The sequence below is a fragment of the Bufo bufo genome, chromosome 4 (assembly GCF_905171765.1).
Source record: "Bufo bufo chromosome 4, aBufBuf1.1, whole genome shotgun sequence".
NCBI lineage: Eukaryota > Metazoa > Chordata > Amphibia > Anura > Bufonidae > Bufo > Bufo bufo.
The window spans coordinates 369342076-369361630 of record NC_053392.1 but is presented as its reverse complement, the minus strand read 5'-3'; the positions used below and the strand labels follow the sequence as shown (position 1 = coordinate 369361630).

Here is a 19555-nt window from a genome sequence, read left to right as displayed (position 1 = left end):
CCTCCCCCAGTCCTGCCAGACAACTTCTTCATGAGATTATATTATATATTCATGCATAATCATATAATTTATCTATATGACAGCAGACAGCCTGATTGCAGCTTGCACTGCCTGGTGTGGTGCCACGTGCTGCTGATTGAGTAGAGTGCTGTGCCTGTACATTTAACATTGTGAATGGGGGGGGGGGGGGGCTGCTATTAATTGCATTGTGAAGTTGTCTCGTCTGGCAGTACTGGGAGGGGGGGGGGGGTGATACAGTTAGGAGATCGCTTTGAACCTGTCAAAAGGTGCCTGTCTAGTGAACACAGGGCCATCCTCCTTCACTTATTGTTATTAACCCCTCACTTGCCAGCCCACCTAGCCCCATTTTGCTGTGTGTTCTGCTTCGAACATTTTTTAGTCCATGAAGGGGTAATTAAGTGTTGGAGGGGGTGGGGGGTGTTGTTGTGCATATTGTGTTTGGGAGCCATTTAACAAGTTTGACCAGTTGGGTTTGAGAGTGGTTGAGTGTCATCCACTGATGCCCATAAAAGTGTCATCCACAGATGCCCATAACAGCGTCATCCACAAATCCCCCATAACAGTGTCATCCACAGATACCCCATAACAGTGTCATCCACAGATCCCCCATAACAGTGTGTCATCCACAGATCCCCCATAACAGTGTCATCCACAGATCCCCTATAACAGTGTTTCATCCACAGATCCCCCATAACAGTGTGTCATCCACAGATCCCCCATAACAGTGTTTCATCCACAGATCCCCCATAACAGTGTGTCATCTACAGATCCCCCATAACAGTGTGTCATCTACAGATCCCCCATAACAGTGTCATCCACAGATCCCCCATAAGAGTGTCATCCACAGATGCCCATAACAGTGTCATCCATAGATCCCCCATAACAGTGTGTCATCCACAGATCCCTCATAACAGTGTGTCATCCACAGATCCCCCATAACAGTGTCATCCACAGATCCCCCATAACAGTGTGTCATCCACAGATCCCCCATAACAGTGTGTCATCCACAGATCCCCCATAACAGTGTGTCATCCACAGATCCCCATAACAGTGTGTCATCCACAAATGCCCATAACAGTGTGTCATCCACAGATCCCCCATAACAGTGTCATCCATAGATGTCCATAACAGTGTCATCCACAGATGCCCATAAAAGTGTCATTCACAGATGCCCATAACAGTGTCATCCACAGATCCCCCATAACAGTGTCATCCACAGATCCCCATAACAGTGTCATCCACAGATCCCCCATAACAGTGTGTGTCATCCACAGATCCCCCATAACAGTACGTCATCCACAGATCCTCATAACAGTGCACCTGCGCACTGAGGAAGAGAGAGAATGGAGGGGAAAGAATCTGCAAAAACAAGCAGAGAACGGCACAGTATTCATTATCTACTCCTAGCTTTGGCCTCAAAAACTGTACAGAAACTAACTGAACTTGGAAATCCACAGATGCCCATAACAGTGTCATCCACAGATCCCCCATAACAGTGTCATCCACAGATCCCCCATAACAGTGTCATCCACAGATCCCCCATAACAGTGTCATCCACAGATCCCCATAACAGTGTCATCCACAGATCCCCTATAACAGTACGTCATCCACAGATCCCCCATAACAGTGCGCCTGCGCACTGAGGAAGAGAGAGAATGGAGGGGAAAGAATCTGCAAAAACAAGCAGAGGATGGCACAGCAGATGACTTAATAGTTTCTATTGTAAGTAAATTGCTTTAATATAAATGCAGTTTAATGTCTGTTTTTGTCTTTTATTATATTCTGGGTTTTGCTTAAAGGGACAGTAAAAAATGTATTTTTTTTTAGTTATGTATGATGCTTTTTGATAATAAATAAATGTAAATGTAGTGGTGCTATAATGTGGCATCCCTGTATACCTCAATACTCTCGTATTTTGTTATCTTATCTTACAGTCAGTTCCATAAATATTGGGACATCGACACAATTCTAACATTTTTGGCTCTATACACAACCACAATGGATTTGAAATGAAATGAACAAGATGTACTTTAACTGCAGACTGTCGGATTTAATTTGAGGGTATTTACATCCAAATCAGGAGAACGTTGTAGGAATTACAACAGTTTGCATATGTACCTCCCTCTTGTTAAGGAACCAAAAGTAATGGGACATAATAATAATCATAAATCAAACTTTCACTTTTTAATACTTGGTTGCAAATCCTTTGCAGTCAATTACAGCCTGAAGTCTGGAACGCATAGACATCACCAGATGCTGGGTTTCATCCCTGGTGATGCTCTGCCAGGCCTCTACTGCAACTGTCTTCAGTTCCTGTTTGTTCTTGGGGCATTTTCCCTTCAGTTTTGTCTTCAGCAAGTGAAATGCATACTCAATCGGATTCAGGTCAGGTGATTGACTTGGCCATTGCAAAACATTCCACTTCTTTCCCTTAAAAAACTCTTTGGTTGCTTTTGCAGTATGCTTTGGGTCATTGTCCATCTGCACTGTGAAGCGCCGTCCAATGAGTTCTGAAGCATTTGGCTGAATATGAGCAGATAATATTGCCCGAAACACTTCAGAATTCATCCTGCTGCTTTTGTCAGCAGTCACATCATCAATAAATACAAGAGAACCAGTTCCATTGGCAGCCATACATGCCCACGCCATGACACTACCACCACCATGCTTTATGATGAGGTGGCATGCTTAGGATCATGAGCAGTTCCTTTCCTTTTCCATACTCTACTTTTCCTATCACTCTGGTACAAGTTGATCTTGGTCTCATCTGTCCATAGGATGTTGTTTCAGAACTGTGAAGGCTTTTTTAGATGTCGTTTGGCAAACTCTAATCTGGCCTTCCTGTCTTTGAGGCTCACCAATGGTTTACATCTTGTGGTGAACCCTCTGTATTCACTCTGTTGAAGTCTTCTCTTGATTGTTGACTTTGACACACATACACCTACCTCCTGGAGAGTGTTCTTGATCTGGCCAACTGTTGTGAATGGTGTTTTCTTCACCAGGGAAAGAATTTTTCGGTCATCCACCACAGTTGTTTTCCGTGTTCTTCCGGGTCTTTTGGTGTTACTGAGCTCACCGGTGCGTTCCTTCTTTTTAACAATGTTCCAAACAGTTGTTTCGGCCACGCCTAATGTTTCTGCTATCTCTCTGATGTTTTTTTTTTTTTTTTTTAGCCTAATGATGGCTTGCTTCACTGATAGTGACAGCTCTTTGGATCTCATCTTGAGAGTTGACAGCAACAGATTCCAAATGCAAATAGCACACTTGAAATGAACTCTGGACCTTTTATCTGCTCACTGTAATTGGGATAATGAGGGAAAAACACACACCTGGCCTTGGAACAGCTGAGAAGCCAATTGTCCCATTACTTGTCCCATTACTTTTGGTTCCTTAACAAGTGGGATAATAGGTTCCCATTTCTGGTCTAATTTAAAACGTAACATTTATTTCATTTTTTAAAAATGTATAGACGGTAAGAAAAAGAAAAAAGTGGTTAAAAATGAGGTGCTGCTGGGCTCTGCGGCACGGGATAATGTAATAACTTGTAAGTTAGATACTTTGTCAACCGTCACTTTCCTCTATATTCTCTCTCTTTCAGTATCTGGGGATAAGATGTTTTCTCAGTTCTCAACTTTCTGACTATTGTCCTTTAGATATTGAGATCTGTGATTAGAGGAGCGCTGTTGTCTGGTATTGCTTGCCTGTCCCGTCATTCACTCGTTTTCGCCTATGAATGGATTCACCTTGCCGCTTGTGTCCGTGTATTAAGTGCCTGCAGTGCACTGAGACACGGTCACTAAGTCACAGCCACACTTAGCCTAAAACCTAAATTGCAGCTCCCCCGACATGTTTCACCACTGCTGTGGCGTCTTCAGGGGAAAGGGAGCTACTATCATCCAGATCATCCACTTTTTTCTTTTTTCTTACCGTCTATACATTTAAAAAAAATGAAATAAATGTTACATTTTAAATTAGACCAGACACGGGAACCTATTAGCCTTAGGCTATTTGAACTGCAATAATTAATTCCCGGGTCCAAAGGGTCCCTGAAGTAAAAATTAACAAGTGGGAGGCACATATGCAAACTGTTGTAATTCCTTCACCGTTCACCTGATTTGGATGTAAATGCCCTCAAATTAAAGCTGACAGTCTGTAGTTAAAGCACATCTTGTTTGTTTCATTTAAAATCCATTGTGGTGGTGTATAGAGCCAATAATGTTAGAATTGTGTCGATATCCCAATATTTATGGACCTGACTGTATTCTTATTTAGTTTTTTTCAGTAGTATGATTAAGTGGTGAAAATTATTAGTGCCCCCCCCTATATATTGTTCCTAGAGTCGCCACTGACTACGGACCTGACTGACTGACTCAGTGCAGTCAGTCGATCAGTCACACTCACACACACTGACATCATACACTTTCACGCAGCAGCCGGTCATGCCTCTGGGTCTGGCGGCCACTGCCACTTTAGAACAGTAGTGGCCGACAGGAGGTAGGTCCGCTGCACTATGACGTCACTTGTCACCTTACTGAAATAACTGATTATCACTTTTTACTGTCTTTGTAGTTGTAAAAAAAATTATGAAATTGGGGGTGGGTCCTTGGGGGTGGAGGGGGGGCTGGTAGGCGGAGTCAGGATGGATTCTAAAGCGATGACGTAGGCGCGGGCCACGGAGGGGGGGGGGACCAGGCCTTGAGCTGTGTAAGGGGCCCCAAAATTTATGATGGCAGCCCTGCCCGGTGGTCACATGACCGCCGGGCCGGAACTGCGCTTCCTGCTCTGTATACACAGCGCTCGGTGAGCGCTGTGTATACAGCGATCTAGAAGGCAGGGACACCTGGGAACTGTCCCTGCCTTCTCTCTGGGTTGCCCTGCTTTCACTGACAGCGGACAGCCTGCTCTGCAACTGCACGATTAGCGTGTAGCTGCGATCTCTGGATGGACGTTCAGAAACGTCCATTCAGAGAGAGAGAACCACCTCCCGGACGTTTATAGTCAACGGGTGGACGGGAGGTGGTTAAAAAAATTGCAAGTGGCATTTTCGCACCACAAAAATTGGGAAAAATTGAAGGTGCAGCACAGTAGTCCTTTGATTTACAGCAGAAGCAGTATGTCTATAGAAATCTAGACTAGTCATGCACCAATTTATAAAAACAGTATCGGGGGAATTTATCATGAGGGGAATATTTGAAGTCAGTTTTGCTCCAGTCTGTATTGGAGTACTTTATGCTACATTTATCAAATTTTTTCGGTTTACAGGCCGTTTTTTTTTGCATTGCGTATACGGTCCGTATATGGAACCATTCATTTCAATGGTTCTGCAAAAAATAAAAGAATGTACTCCGCATGCATTCCTTTTTTCGGATTTCCGTTTTTCCGTTCCGTTGAAAGATAGAACATGTCCTATTATTGCCCGTAAATCACGTTCCGTGGCTCCCTTCAAGTCAATGGGTCCGCAAAAAAAAGGAACACATACGGAAATGCATTCGTATGTCCTCCGTATCCGTTCCGTTTTTGTGGAACCATCTATTGAAAATTTTATGCCCAGCCCAATTTTTTCTATGTAATTACTGTATACTGTATATGCCATACGGAAAAACGGAACGGAAAAGCGGAACAAAAACTGAAATACAGCGGAAACAAAAAGCGGTACAACGGATCTGTGAAAAACGGACTGCAAAATACTGAAAAAGCCATACGGTCGTGGGAAAGAGGCCTTATCCTTAGACCTAAAACCTTTGTCTACAGAAACGACTCCAGTTTTCCTACTCCACCCTCCTAATGGAGTGAGATTGTTACTTTTCATCTTAATGATAAATCTGGAGTGAAACTGGAGTGGTGAAAAAATCCCAAAAGTTGCAATTTGTTTGCGCAAGCGAGTGAAAAAAATAGCAAAAGCCTTATTTAGCAACTTTATGACGCCAGAATTCTAGAGTGAAGGAATGATAAATCAGGGCCTCTATTTCTTAAAGGGGTTTACCAAACTATAAAACATGTTCCCCAGTGCCCATGCCCCTCATATAGATTATACTTACCCTGCTCCCCAGCACCCGCACGGCTGCTGCTCCATCAAAACATCCGTCGATGGGGGAGCACCCAATAGCAGGCTGTGATGGGGACAAGCCTCCCTAGTATCGTGGGTGACACTAGGGAGGCTCGTCCCAGTCACGGCGTGCTATTGACTCCACCCCCATCGCCAGATGTTTTGATCTGTGTAATGAGGAGATGCAGCAGTGGTTGCGCAGAGATCCGGAGCGACTTGGATGCTGGGAAGCACGATATGTATAACCTATATGAGTGGTCCAATCATTGGGGGCCATGTTTGGATAACCCATTCAATATGGTTTGGTTCTTCATGTTTAAAGTTAGTCTCAGGCCAAAAACATGAAAAAACTTTCTTTAAAGGTTTAGCCTTCCATAAACACCTGTCCAAATTTTTGCACAACCCTTTAAAGCAGGGATGTAATACTCATGGCCCGACAGCTGTTGTAAAACTACAACTCCCAGCATGCTCTGGTAGCTGTAGGCTGTCCGGGCATTATTTAAGGTGTAGTGTTGCAACAGCTGGAGGGAATGGAAATCTTATGCTTCATGGTAACGAATCAATTTTCCCTAAAATCGTGGTAAATAAAAAATCATACTCACCTCATGCATTTGCCATCTTGACTGAAGATTCCTCAGCATGATGACTTTTTTTAAATTAACAGATTAACCCGTGATACCCCTCAATTGCCATCACAGATGCCACGATCAGCGATGAACGCAACATCTTAGGGGCTCAATGATGGGGGGCGGCGCAATCGCTGTTCCTTGTCATTGCGCCCGCTACACACAAAGCAAATTTCTTAGACAGCTATATTTTAAGGCCAATTTGCATGGACAGATTACGAGGAGTGAAAGTTTGCACACACTTGCTCTTGATAATTGACCAATGTAAATCTGTCTCAGATCACCTGCTGAACACTTGTCTGCTTGCTAACAGCTCTGTCCCTCACATCATCATCATCTCCTTCATTCCTTCTCCTGTCTTCACTGCACACACAACCAGTTTCAGACTGGAATGTCTAGGGACCACCAGTAAAATTAATTTTAGGGGCCCACTGTAAACCTACATGCAAATACTACCTGCTCACACAGCAGCAGCAGCAAGACACTACAGGATGACTGATTATGGGGGTCCCTGTAGTGACTTTCAGAGGTCAAGTCGCTGGGGAGAGAACATACTGGCTGGCCAGCCTCTGTACCTAGAAGTCTTCCCCACCACCCAATGTGTGTATCAGATGTATAAGAATAAACCTGGTAGTTTGTTAAAAAATATAGCCCGTTTTTATACAAGCTTAGGCTGGTATCTGTATGTAGTGCAGTCTGTGCCATGTGCTACTTGTGCAGGGGATGGGGGACTAAGGGCCCATCATGCAAAAGGGCCCACCGGGGGATTCACCTATTGCGCTGTGGACTAGTCCAAGCCTGCGCACAACCTCTGCAAATAAATGCATTGTAGTTTTATCCTCCAGTTTCTTCTCTGAACATGCTGTAATATAGCAAAGCACATACAGCCACAACAGAGGAGGGCTTATTTCTTAGACCATGAACCTGAGCACGATGGGCAGTAAGGACAAGTAATCTCAGCATTATTAGTGCTGGCAGAATTGAAACTGTGGACCTGGGCTGTCCCCAGAACTCCAGTGAACTGAGAGTGAGGATGTTATATGGGTTCAGGGCTGTCTGACAAAAAATAGAAGAGATATGAGGACTAAAATACTTTTCTAAGCAAAGAGGACCATGTATACTATACTATACTACAAGCCCATGCCTTTAGTTCACATTCTAAAAAGTCAGAAAATCTTCACCCAAAGACATGTATTGCAAGTGTATCATTTTTTTTTTCCTAATCTCACAGCGGTCTTAAATTACATTATGCATTATAGCCTGCAGCCCCTAGTTGGAAGTGGAACCAGTAAAAAAAAACGAAACAAAAAAAACATTCCACCATCAGAGTAAGCTTTATGCAGACCGCGAACACGCAGCAATTGCTGGTACATTTTATCTCTAGACTATAATACAGGCATATCTTTTTTGGCTATTTTGTGTATTTAAAAGGAATCAAGGCTTAAAAGATTTATTCTTAAATTAATTAAATAAAAGGTTGTATTGATGCAAAAGAAAAGTATGAAGGAAAGAAAAACTGATAAATGAAGAAGGTTTTCCTTTGCTCGAAAAGAGCAGTAATTATGAGAATTGTAAGAACATAAAACCAGCTTAATCGACGGAATTAATGATGTCTTGTCTATCGCATGAAGGGACTAGTAATTATCAGAAGTAATGTTCTGTGTCAAAGAAAGTGTGCTGGGTTGTGAAAAGGAAGTATAACCCAATTCTTAAGAATTTCTAAGACCATTCAGGTGTGACATCTGAAGAGCCAAAACACATCATCATTGAATTACTTACTTTAAAACTTCCTTCCAAGGACCATGTCTTCTGTAGACCAGACTTTTACAAGATGTCTGGTAGGACCGCCTTAATGATCTTCTATTGCAATTTAAGTGATCATAGTGTATCCTATATTGTGTTGGCTTCAAAACAAGCAATCCTCTTAGTAGTCTCAATACACCTGCCTGCTCCATAAGTAGCATACAATGACAAGCAGCAAAAGTTAGGTTCCTTTTTCTTTATGAGACTGTGTGTCTACGGGTATTTCTAAAATACAGCACGGTTACTCAATAATGACTAGTCTATTTCCTATACATTTGTGAAATCAGAATCCAGTAAATGTCTACTTCTATTTCCTTGAAAAAAGCAAAAACATTCTATTCAAAAATATGCCATCAGCTAAACGCAAGGGATATCAACAACAGGGTATGGCAAGACCTGTGATCCAGTGTATTTTATTACATTGTGAGCTATTGGTTTATATTCTTATGGTTTAGTGCAAGTATGTTGGCTAATATGACTAATGCCCTTTATACTTTTAAGAACAACATTCATAATTATAAAATGTCATTAATTGGAAAAGCTAATTTCCATTCAGTATCATTCAGCGTGCAATTTATTTTCTCGAGAATGACTGAGGGATTTTGATTTTCATTGCTTGATTTCACTCTACATATAATAAGCTAGAACTAGAATTGTTGGAAAATACAAGTCAGATGAAACAGACTTCGGTTTTATTCATAATAGCCAGTGTTAACATTATGTATAGCTGATAAAATGTTACCCTGTTGTATGGGCTTCAGAGATGAAGGTACAGAAGAAATGTTAACTTGCGGTAGGCAACATTGGAGACAGAGCGATTTAGTGGAATAATATTGAAGTGCCTGAAGATTTTCTTAACATGTCACAAGCAATTTTTTTTTTTAAAAGAAATTGACTCACTAGACCACTGTAGGCCGGGAAACACACACACAGTGAGTCCTAAATGAACCCAACTCACTTTCCCTGCCTACTTGCAGTCCAAGTCCTAAGCAGCAAGACTGCAGCTAGTTGATCTTCCCTGTACTGCTAAGTTCCAGACAGACAGACACAGAGACGCAACCACAAAGAAATGGGTCGTACAGAAAAAGGTCAAAACCGAGAGTACAATGAGGTACAAAATCAGAGAATGGAAGGTAGTCAAAATAGCCAAGCCAAAGTCAGAACCAGACGGGTAACACGGTACAGAATCATCAGTCAGAGGCAAGCTGAGGTCAAGATAACAAACAATCTAATACACACAAACAGCACTGGGAGCACAGCAAGGGAGTAAACCTATAATAAAAACATAATACCCAGAATCTCCTCCAGAGTGTGTGTGCTGCGGGGAGGAGGCTCAGTTGTCATGGACATGCTTGCATCACCAGGGGGCGTGATTAGGCCACGTATCATGGGGGCACAGCCCGGCAGTGCATGTGACATGTTGTGGCCGTGTCCGAGCCCCAGACTGTGGCTCCGGAGCCCGGACATGAAGTTGATGACAACCACAGACTGCAGTAATTTCCATCTTCCATAGTAAAACCGGAGTCCCCCACATTAATGCTGCCAGACTCTGCAGCGATGGTCAAAGGAGCCCCAATAACTGACAATATATAGCAGCACCAAGAGCTAGAATCTGTCAGTGCAACATAACAAACAGACAACACAAGAGCACAGCAAGGGAATAAACCTGTAATTGACAAGGGTGTATTGCCAGCAGGGGATTTAAGTAGTGCGCCATGTCCCTGGATCAGAACCTGATAGGTCCAGGGACTTGGCGTCCATTGGACCAGAACACCAGTATCCTACAGATAGGTAGGCTGAGCTGTCACTCAGCCTGCATCCAAAACACACACCTAATTCAAATAATAACTTAATACTAAGGATCTCCTCCAGTGTGTGTGCGCTGCAGGGAGGAGGTGAGCGAGCCTTCATTTGTCATGGACGCACTTGCATCACCAGGGGGTGTGGTTAGGCCATGTTTCATGGGGGGCATGACCCCACAGTCTGTCTGACATAGTGTGGCCATGCCCGAGCCCCAGACCATGGCACTGGAGCCCGGATAGGTAAGTTGGTGACATTACCCTCCTCTTACGAGGGGCCGCCCGGCTTTGGATATAGAGGGCTTGGGCACAGGGAAGAGAGAGGAGGAATGGACATAAACAGATCTCTCAGGCCTCTTGCACATGACCGTGGTTTGGTTCCGCATCCTGCGGCTCGGGTGCGGACCCATTCACTTCAATGGGGCGCAAAAGATGCGGACAGCACTCCGTGTGCTGTCCGCATCCGTTGCTCCTTTCCGTGGCCCCGCAAAAATGATAGATTATGTCATATTCTTGTCTGTTTTGCGGACAAGAATAGGCATTTCTATAATGGGCTGTCTGTTCCTTTCCACAAATTACAAAAGGCACACCGGCGGGATCCGTGTTTTGCGGATCTGCAATTTTCAGACCGCAAAACATGGCACGTTCATGTGCAGGAGGCCTCATGCTTACGTTCCCTAATCTGCTACAATTGCTTTAGAAGTTAGCACTTTATTATTTTATTTATTACATATAATATTGATAAATTGAACATACACTGTATAAATTGTAAATATTTTTTGTGATATTATGTAATACACAAATGGAAAGGTGAACAATTAGTTTCTCTGGATTTTGTCGGGTGAGTTAAAAAAGGGAAGGTTGTAAAAGACAGGAAGCCACATTGCAGAACAAACACTGGTCAAAATCCAAACATCAAATGAGTTTTCACAACTCCAGTTCAGCAGGAATATGCCTTAGTTACAACACATTATACATGCTGACCTAAGGCTTGCAAAAGTGTTTCCTTTTCAAAGCTTGTCATCTCCTGCCACTCATCTCAGGATTTTTCAAGCCAAGAGGAAAGGCTAGGAGGAACATCTACAGTATGGGGCAACTATCCAATCCATTATACTCCCTATGAATAGTTTTTGTACTTGTGTTGATTATGAAGTTGATTGTGAAGTTGATTGGTGTTCCAACAGGAGAATGGAAGATATTTTTAGCTCTATTTTAGGTCCCATTTATGTATTTTATGCCAGAAATGGCTATATAGAAGTTTCTGATCTACCGGTAGACTCAACGTGGAACCATGTCAATATCAATCTTAGGTCATGTTGCCCTGCTGGCTTCAAAACAGAAATAAGAAAACAATTTCCTTGTATGTTTCTTGTGAAATGCTCATTGTGTGTTTCCTAGCACAATTCCAAGCACAGTACTGTACATTGTATAGCGGCTGTGCTTGGCATTGTGCTCAGCCCTATTCACTTCTATGCGGCTGAGCTGCACCTAGGCCATGTGACCTATGAACGTGTCGTCACTGGCCTAGGAAAAGATGAAAGGCTCGCTACTGCGAGTGCCGCTGCATTCTCAAACAGCTGGTGTCGGACCCCTACCGATCAGATACTGATGACCCATCCTGAGGAGTTATAAAGTCTCAGAAAACCCCTTTAACCCCTTAAGGACTTAGGACGTACCGGTACGACATGTTTCCCGAGTCCTTAAGGACCCATGACGTACCGGTACGTCATGTGTTTTTCCGATCACCGCTGCCGCAGGTCAATTCAGACCTGCGGTTTGCGGCTTTTACCTGTGCTTGCGGCGGTGATCGGGCGTGCAATCGGGTCCCCATGCGGCTGTAGGGCGGACCTGATGGCATGGAAGGCATCGCGCTGCCTTCAGGTGACGAGCCTGTGAGATCCAGCCCCCTGGATCTCACAGGCCGGAAGCTGTATGAGTAATACACACCGTATTACTTATACAGCCAATGCATTCCAATACAGAAGTACTGGAATGCATTGTAAAGGATTAGACCCCCAAAAGTTCAAGTCCCAAAGTGGGACAAAAAATAAAGTGAAAAAAAAAAGTTTTCCCCAAAAAAAATTCAAAGTTTCAAGTAAAAATAAACAAAAACTTAATTTTCCCCAAATAAAGTAAAAGAAATTGGTAAAAAATAGGAAAAAATAAAAAAGTATACATATTAGGTATCGCCGCGTCCGTATCGACCGGCTCTATAAACATATCACATGACCTAACCCCTCAGATGAACATCGTAAAAAATAAAAAAATAAAAACTGTGCTAAATAAAAAAAAGATTGTCACCTTACATCACAAAAAGTACAACAGCAAGCGATCAAAAAGGCGTTTGCCCACCAAAATAGTACCAATATAACCATCACCTCATCCCGCAAAAATAAAGCCCCTACCTGAGACAATCGCCCAAAAAATAAAAAATCTATGGCTCAGAATATGGAGACACTAAAACATCATTTTTTTGTTTTAAAAAGCTGTTATTGTGTAAAACTTACATAAATAAAAAAAGTATACATATTTGGTATTGCCGCGTTTGTATAGACTGACTCTATAAAAATATCACATGACCTAACCCCTCAGATGAACACCGTAAAAAAATAAAAATAAAAACTGTACTAAATAAACAATTTTTTGTCACCTTACATCACAAAAAGTGTAATAGCAAGCGATCAAAAAGTCATATGCACCCAAAAATAGTGCCAATCAAACCATCATCTCATCCCGCAAAAAATGAGACCCTACCTAAGATAATCGCCCAAAAACTGAAAAAACTATGGCTCTCAGAATATGGAGACACTAAAACATGATTTTTTTTTTGTTTCAAAAATGATATTATTGTGTAAAACTTACATAAATAAAAAAATGTATGCATATTAGGTATCGCCACGTCCGTATTGACCAGCTCTATAAAAATATCACATGACCTAACTCCTCAGATGAACACCGTAAAAAATTTCAAATAAAAACTGTGCTAAATAAACCATTTTTTGTCACGTTACATCACAAAAAGTGTAATAGCAAGCGATCAAAAAGTCACACGCACCCTAAAATAGTGCCAATAAAACCGCCATCTCATCCCGCAAAAATCATACCCTACACAAGGTAATCGCCAAAAAAATGAAAAAATTATGGCTCTCAGACTATGGATACACTAAAACATGATTTTTTTTTGCTTCAAAAATGAAATCATTGTGTAAAACTTACATAAATAAATAAAAAGTATACATATTAGGTATCGCCGCATCCGTGACAACCTGGTCTATAAAAATATCACATGAGCTAACCTGTCAGATGAATGTTGTAAATAACAAAAAATAAAAACGGTGCCAAAACAGCTATTTCTTGTTATCTTGCCTCACAAAAAGTGTAATATAGAGCAACCAAAAATCATATGTACCCTAAACTAGTATCAACAATACTGCCACCCTATCCTGTAGTTTCTAAAATAGGGCCACTTTTTTGGAGTTTCTACTCTAGGAGTGCATCAGGGGGCTTCAAATGGGACATGGTGTCAAAAAAAACAGTCCAGCAAAATCTGCCTTCCAAAAACCGTATGGCATTCCTTTCCTTCTGCGCCCTACCGTGTGCCTGTACAGCGGTTTACGACCACATATGGGGTGTTTCTGTAAACTGCAGAATCTGGGCCATAATATTCAGTTTGGTCTGTCTGTTAACCATTGCTTTGTAACTGGAAAAAAATTATTAAAATGGAAAATCTGCCAAAAAAGTGAAATTTGGAAATTGTATCTCTATTTTCCATTAATTCTTGTGGAACACCTAAAGGGTTAACAAAGTTTGTAAAATCTATTTTGAATACCTTGAGGGGTGTAGTTTTTTAGATGGGGTCACTTTTATGGAGTTTCTACACTAGGGGTGCATCAGGGGGGCTTCAAATGGGACATGGTGTCAAAAAAACCAGTCCAGCAAAACCTGCCTTCCAAAAACCGTATGGCATTCCTTTGCTTCTGCGCCCTGCCGTGTGCCCGTACAGCGGTTTACGACCACATATGGGGTGTTTCTGTAAACTACAGAATCTGGGCAATAAATATTGAGTTTGGTTTTGCTGTTAACCCTTGCTTTGTAACTGGAAAAAAATTATTAAAATGGAAAATCTGTGTCACGGATGATGTTGCAGAAAGCTGGAACTTATAAATAAACATCCGACTGGCTTGATCCCATACTAAGGAGCATATGGGTGAGCCCTATAAAACCCCTTGAGCTGTCCCTGACTGCTATGACCATGCAAGGGTCTCTATGGTAGACAATTGCATGCCCACGTACCTAATACTGTGTGACACCTGAAAACCCTATAATAGTGAGGGGACACGGCCACCGGCTCCCTGCACTTAATACGGACGGAGTCAGGGTGACCTAGAATCAAGCAAACATGGAAACACAAATAAAGGAAAAAGTCTTATCTGAGGAAACAGCAGCAGCAGCCTCCAGCAGTGAACACCTCATCCAGGAAGTAGTATAAACCGCAAAGTGAGGCAGTATGGGAGGGAATATAAAGGGAGACAATTAGTCTAAATAGGTGACACCTGGGAGAAGGAAAGGAGATGAAAAAGTGAAACCAAAGCAAAGAACGTCATGCAAGAGGTAGAGAAGAACGTCTGCCAGACCTTCTCACAGAACTGGCGGTGACAGTACCCCTCCCTCTACGGGTGGACTCCGGACACTCAGAGCCCACCTTCTCAGGATGAGACCTATAGAAAGCCCTGATGAGACAAGTGGCCTTAATGTCCGCCACTGGGACCCACATCCTCTCCTCAGGACCATAACCCTCCCAATGAACGAGGTACTGGAGAGAACCGTGGATAATGCGAGAATCCACAGTCCTAGAGACCTGAAATTCAAGATTACCATCAACAACAATCGGAGGAGGAGGCAAAGAGGAGGGTACAGTGGGTTGGACATAAGGTTTTAATAGGGACCTGTGAAAAACATTATGGATCTTACAAGTCTGAGGAAGATCAAGACGGAAGGCAACGGGATTGATGACGGACAAGATCTTGTAAGGCTTAATAAACTTAGGAACCAACTTCCAGGAGGGAACCTTCAGTTTGATATTCTTGGTAGACAACCACACCAGATCACCCACATTCAGGTCCGGACCAGGCACACGTCTCTTATCCGTCACACGCTTATCTCTCTCACTCATCCTCTTCAGATTACCCTGAATCTTTTGCCAAATAAATGACAAAGAAGAGGAAAATCTCTCCTCATCAGGTAAACCAGAAGACCCCTCTACAGAGAATGTCCCAAACTGCGGATGAAAGCCATATGCACCAAAAAATGGTGACTTATCAGAGGACTCCTGGCGAAGGTTTTTTAAAGCAAACTCAGCAAGGGACAAAAAAGAATACCAATCCTCCTGATTCTCCGCCACAAAACAGCGCAGATATGTCTCCAGATTCTAATTGATGCGTTTGGTCTGACCATTCGACTGCGGGTGAAAAGCAGAAGAGAACAACAACCGAATCCCTGAGCGAGAACAGAAGGCCTTCCAGAATCTGGAAAAAATGCGTGCCCCTATCAGAAACGATGTCTGAAGCAATGCCATGCAATTTAACAATGTGATCAACAAACGCTTGCGCCAACGTCTTAGCATTGGGTAACCCAGGAAAGGGAATGAAATGCGCCATTTTGCTAAAACTGTCCACTACCACCAAAATCACAGTCTTCCCCGAGGAACGAGGCAGGTCCGTAATGAAGTCCATGGACAGATGCGTCCAAGGACGGGAAGGAATGGGTGACGGGAGGAGAGAACCCGATGGCCGTGAATGAGGGACCTTGGCACGAGCGCAGGTCTCGCAACCTGCCACAAAACCCTCAACAGTCTTACGAAGAGCCGGCCACCAGAATCTCCGAGCAATTAGATCCACTGTGGCTCTACTCCCCGGGTGCCCAGCAAGGACCGTATCGTGGTGCTCCTTAAAAACCTTGTGTCGTAAAGTGAGAGGCACAAACAACCTCCCAGGAGGACAAAGATCAGGAGCCTCTGCCTGAGCTGCCTGAACCTCTGCCTCCAAATCAGGATAAAGAGCAGAGACGACCACCCCTTCAGCCAAAATGGGACCCGGGTCTTCAAAGTTCCCCCCTCGGGGAAAACAACGTGACAGGGCATCCGCCGTCACATTTTTAACCCCAAGGCGGAACGTGACAACAAAATTAAACCTAGAGAAGAACAAAGACCATCTGGCCTGTCTCAAGTTCAGGCGCTTGGCCGATTCCAAGTAGGCCAGATTCTTATGGTCGGTAAACACGGTAATAGGGTGTCTGGCTCCCTCTAACCAATAGCGCCATTCCTCAAAAGCTAATTTGATGGCCAACAACTCCCTATCTCCCCCATCGTAATTTCTCTCTGCAGAGGAGAGTTTCCTTGAGAAAGGACCCTGAGATAAGACCGCACCCACACCCACCCCAGAAGCGTCCACCTCAACAATAAAAGGTAGAGAGACATCAGGTTGTACCAAAATGGGAGCGGAAGAAAAACTCTCTTTGATACTAGAAAAGGCTTTAAGCGTATCTACCGGCCACGAGTTAAAATCTACCCCCTTTTTAGTCATAGCAGTGAGTGGCTTAACAACAGAGGAATAATTCAAAATGAACTTTCTGTAATAATTGGCAAAACCCAAAAACCGCATCAGCGCCTTCTGATTCTCAGGAAGCTCCCAATCAAGCACAGCGCGGACCTTCTCAGGGTCCATGCGAAAACCAGAAGCGGAGAGAAGAAAACCAAGAAATTGAATCTCCGGAACCGCAAACACACATTTTTCCAGTTTAGCGTACAATTTATTCTCCCGCAGAATCAGCAAGACCTGACGTAGGTGGTCTCGATGAGTCTTGAAATCAGGAGAAAAAATGTCATCTAGATACACCAGAACAAATTTCCCCATTAAATGATAAAAAATGCTGTTCACAAAATGTTGGAAGACGACTGGAGCATTCATCAAACCAAATTCTTGAAATGACCCTCAGGGGTATTGAAGGCCTTCTTCCATTCGTCCCCTTCCCTGACCCTGACTAGGTTGTATGCCCCTCTTAAATCCAACTTAGAAAAAACTTTAGCCCCAACAATCTGGTTAAACAGGTCCAGGATCAGAGGAAGCGGATATGGGTCACAAATTGTGATATGGTTCAGCTCCCTGAAATCCAGACAAGGTCTTAAAGAACCATCTTTTTTCTTAACAAAAAAAAACCCAGCAGCAACAGGTGACTTCGAGGGTCGGATGTGTCCCTTTCTCAGGCTCGCAGAGATACGAAGTACGCATAGAGACTCTTTTAGGTTGGGAGAGATTGTATAAACGTGATTTTGGCAGCTTGGCGCCTGGGATGGGATTAATAGGGCAGTCGTACTCCCGGTGAGGGGGCAACTCCTGGACACCACTCTCGGAAAACACATCCGAAAATTCTGAGAGAAAAGATGGTACAGTCTTGGTAGAAACCTCTGAAAGAGACGCCGTGAGGCAATTCTCTCTGCAAATCTCACTCCAACCATTTATTTGCCTTGCTTGCCAATCAATGGTGGGGTTATGTTTAGTGAGCCAGGGTAGCCCCAACACTAGAGGAGTAGGTAATCCACTTAGGACGAAACACGACATATCCTCGACATGGGCGTCACCCACAGTAAAACGGATATTGTGAACTATGCCCTTTAGCGATCTTTGAGAAATTGGAGCGGAATCGATAGCAAAAACAGGTATATCCTTTTCCAAAGTGCATACCTGGAAACCATGCGTTATTGCAAATTGATTATCAATGAGATTTACAGCTGCTCCACTATCTACAAAAATCTCACAAACAATGTTCTTGCTGTCTAGCGCCACCCTGGCAGGTAGGAGAAAACGGGAACTACAAGTAAACGGCAAACCTTCAATTTCCGCATCAACCTTGCCAATAGTAGCAAATGGAAAGTTTTTAGAGGGTTTTTTTCTTTTAGTTTTTCTTTTATTACCTTCAGAAAACTCCATGAATCTCCTAGAGGGGCAAACATTAGCCAAATGATTTATACCCCCACAACAGAAACAAACCCTCCTCTGAGAGCTGAATCCTCTACTATCAGAGGCAAGTAACCCAGCTGCATGGCCTCCTCCTCAGAGGAGATTGAGAGAGACTGAGACCCCTGCGCACTGAATGAGACAGCTCCACCCACGGTCCTTGGGCTGAATATGCCAGGAAGGAGTAGTCTCCTCTCTCTCTCTAAGACGCCTGTCAATACGAACAGCTAGAGACATGGCAGACTCTAACGAGGCTGGTCTCTCATGAAAAGCAAATGCATCTTTCAATCTTTCCGAAAGACCATGGCAAAATTGACTTCGGAGTGCAGCATCATTCCAACCAGTATCAGCTGCCCATCTCCGAAATTCAGAACAATATATCTCTGCGGACTGTTTACCCTGGCATAAAAGACGCAGTTTAGATTCAGCCAGAGCAATACGATCCGGGTCATCATATATCTGCACCAGGGCTACAAAAAATTCATCCACCGATCGGAGGGGCCGTGCCCCCACCGGCAGCGAAAAGGCCCAAGACTGAGCGTTATCCCTGAGCAGCGAGATGATCATCCCCACCCTCTGCTCCTCATCACCAGAGGAATGGGGAAGTAGGCGAAAATAGAGTTTGTAAGTCTCTCTAAAGCGAACAAAATTCTCACTACCTCCGGAGAACGTATCTGGAAGCTAGATCTTAGGCTCGGAAAAAACTCCATGAACGCCAGCAGAACCGGTCACCTGAAACTGAGACACAGTTTTACGGAGATCTGCTACCTCCAGCGAAAGACCTTGCATGCGGTCAATCAAGGCTGAAACCGGATCCATGCTTAAGACGGTTATGGCGGTTTATAATGTCACGGATGATGTTGCAGAAAGCTGGAACTTATAAATAAACATCTGACTGGCTTGATCCCAAACTAATGAGCATATGGGTGAGCCCTATAAAACCCCTAGAGCTCTCCCTGACTGCTATGCCCATACAAGGGTCTCTATGGTAGACGATTGCATGCCCATGTACCTAATACTGTGTGACAACTGAAAACACTATAATAGTGAAGGGACACGACCACCGGCTCCCTGCACTTAATACGGACGGAGTCAGGGTGACCTAGAATCAAGCCAGCAAGGAAACATAAATAAAGGAAGAAGACTTATCTGAGGAAACAGCAGCAGCCTCCAGCAGTGAACACCTCATCCAGGAAGTAGTATAAACCGCAAAGTGAGGCATTATGGGAGGGAATATAAAGGGAGACA

General features: G+C 43.5%; 1 protein-coding gene across 1 annotated transcript in view; it reads right to left on the bottom strand.

Annotated features, from left to right (window-relative positions):
- LOC120997068 (enoyl-[acyl-carrier-protein] reductase, mitochondrial-like) overlaps positions 1-8675 on the bottom strand; it is a 127635-nt gene extending 118960 nt beyond the window's left edge. The window contains exon 1 of the mRNA XM_040426977.1: positions 8473-8675. Coding sequence (XP_040282911.1) covers positions 8473-8657 — 185 coding nt within the window. The 5' untranslated portion in view covers positions 8658-8675. The remainder of the gene's footprint in view (positions 1-8472) is intronic.
- Positions 8676-19555: the final 10880 nt, after the last annotated feature.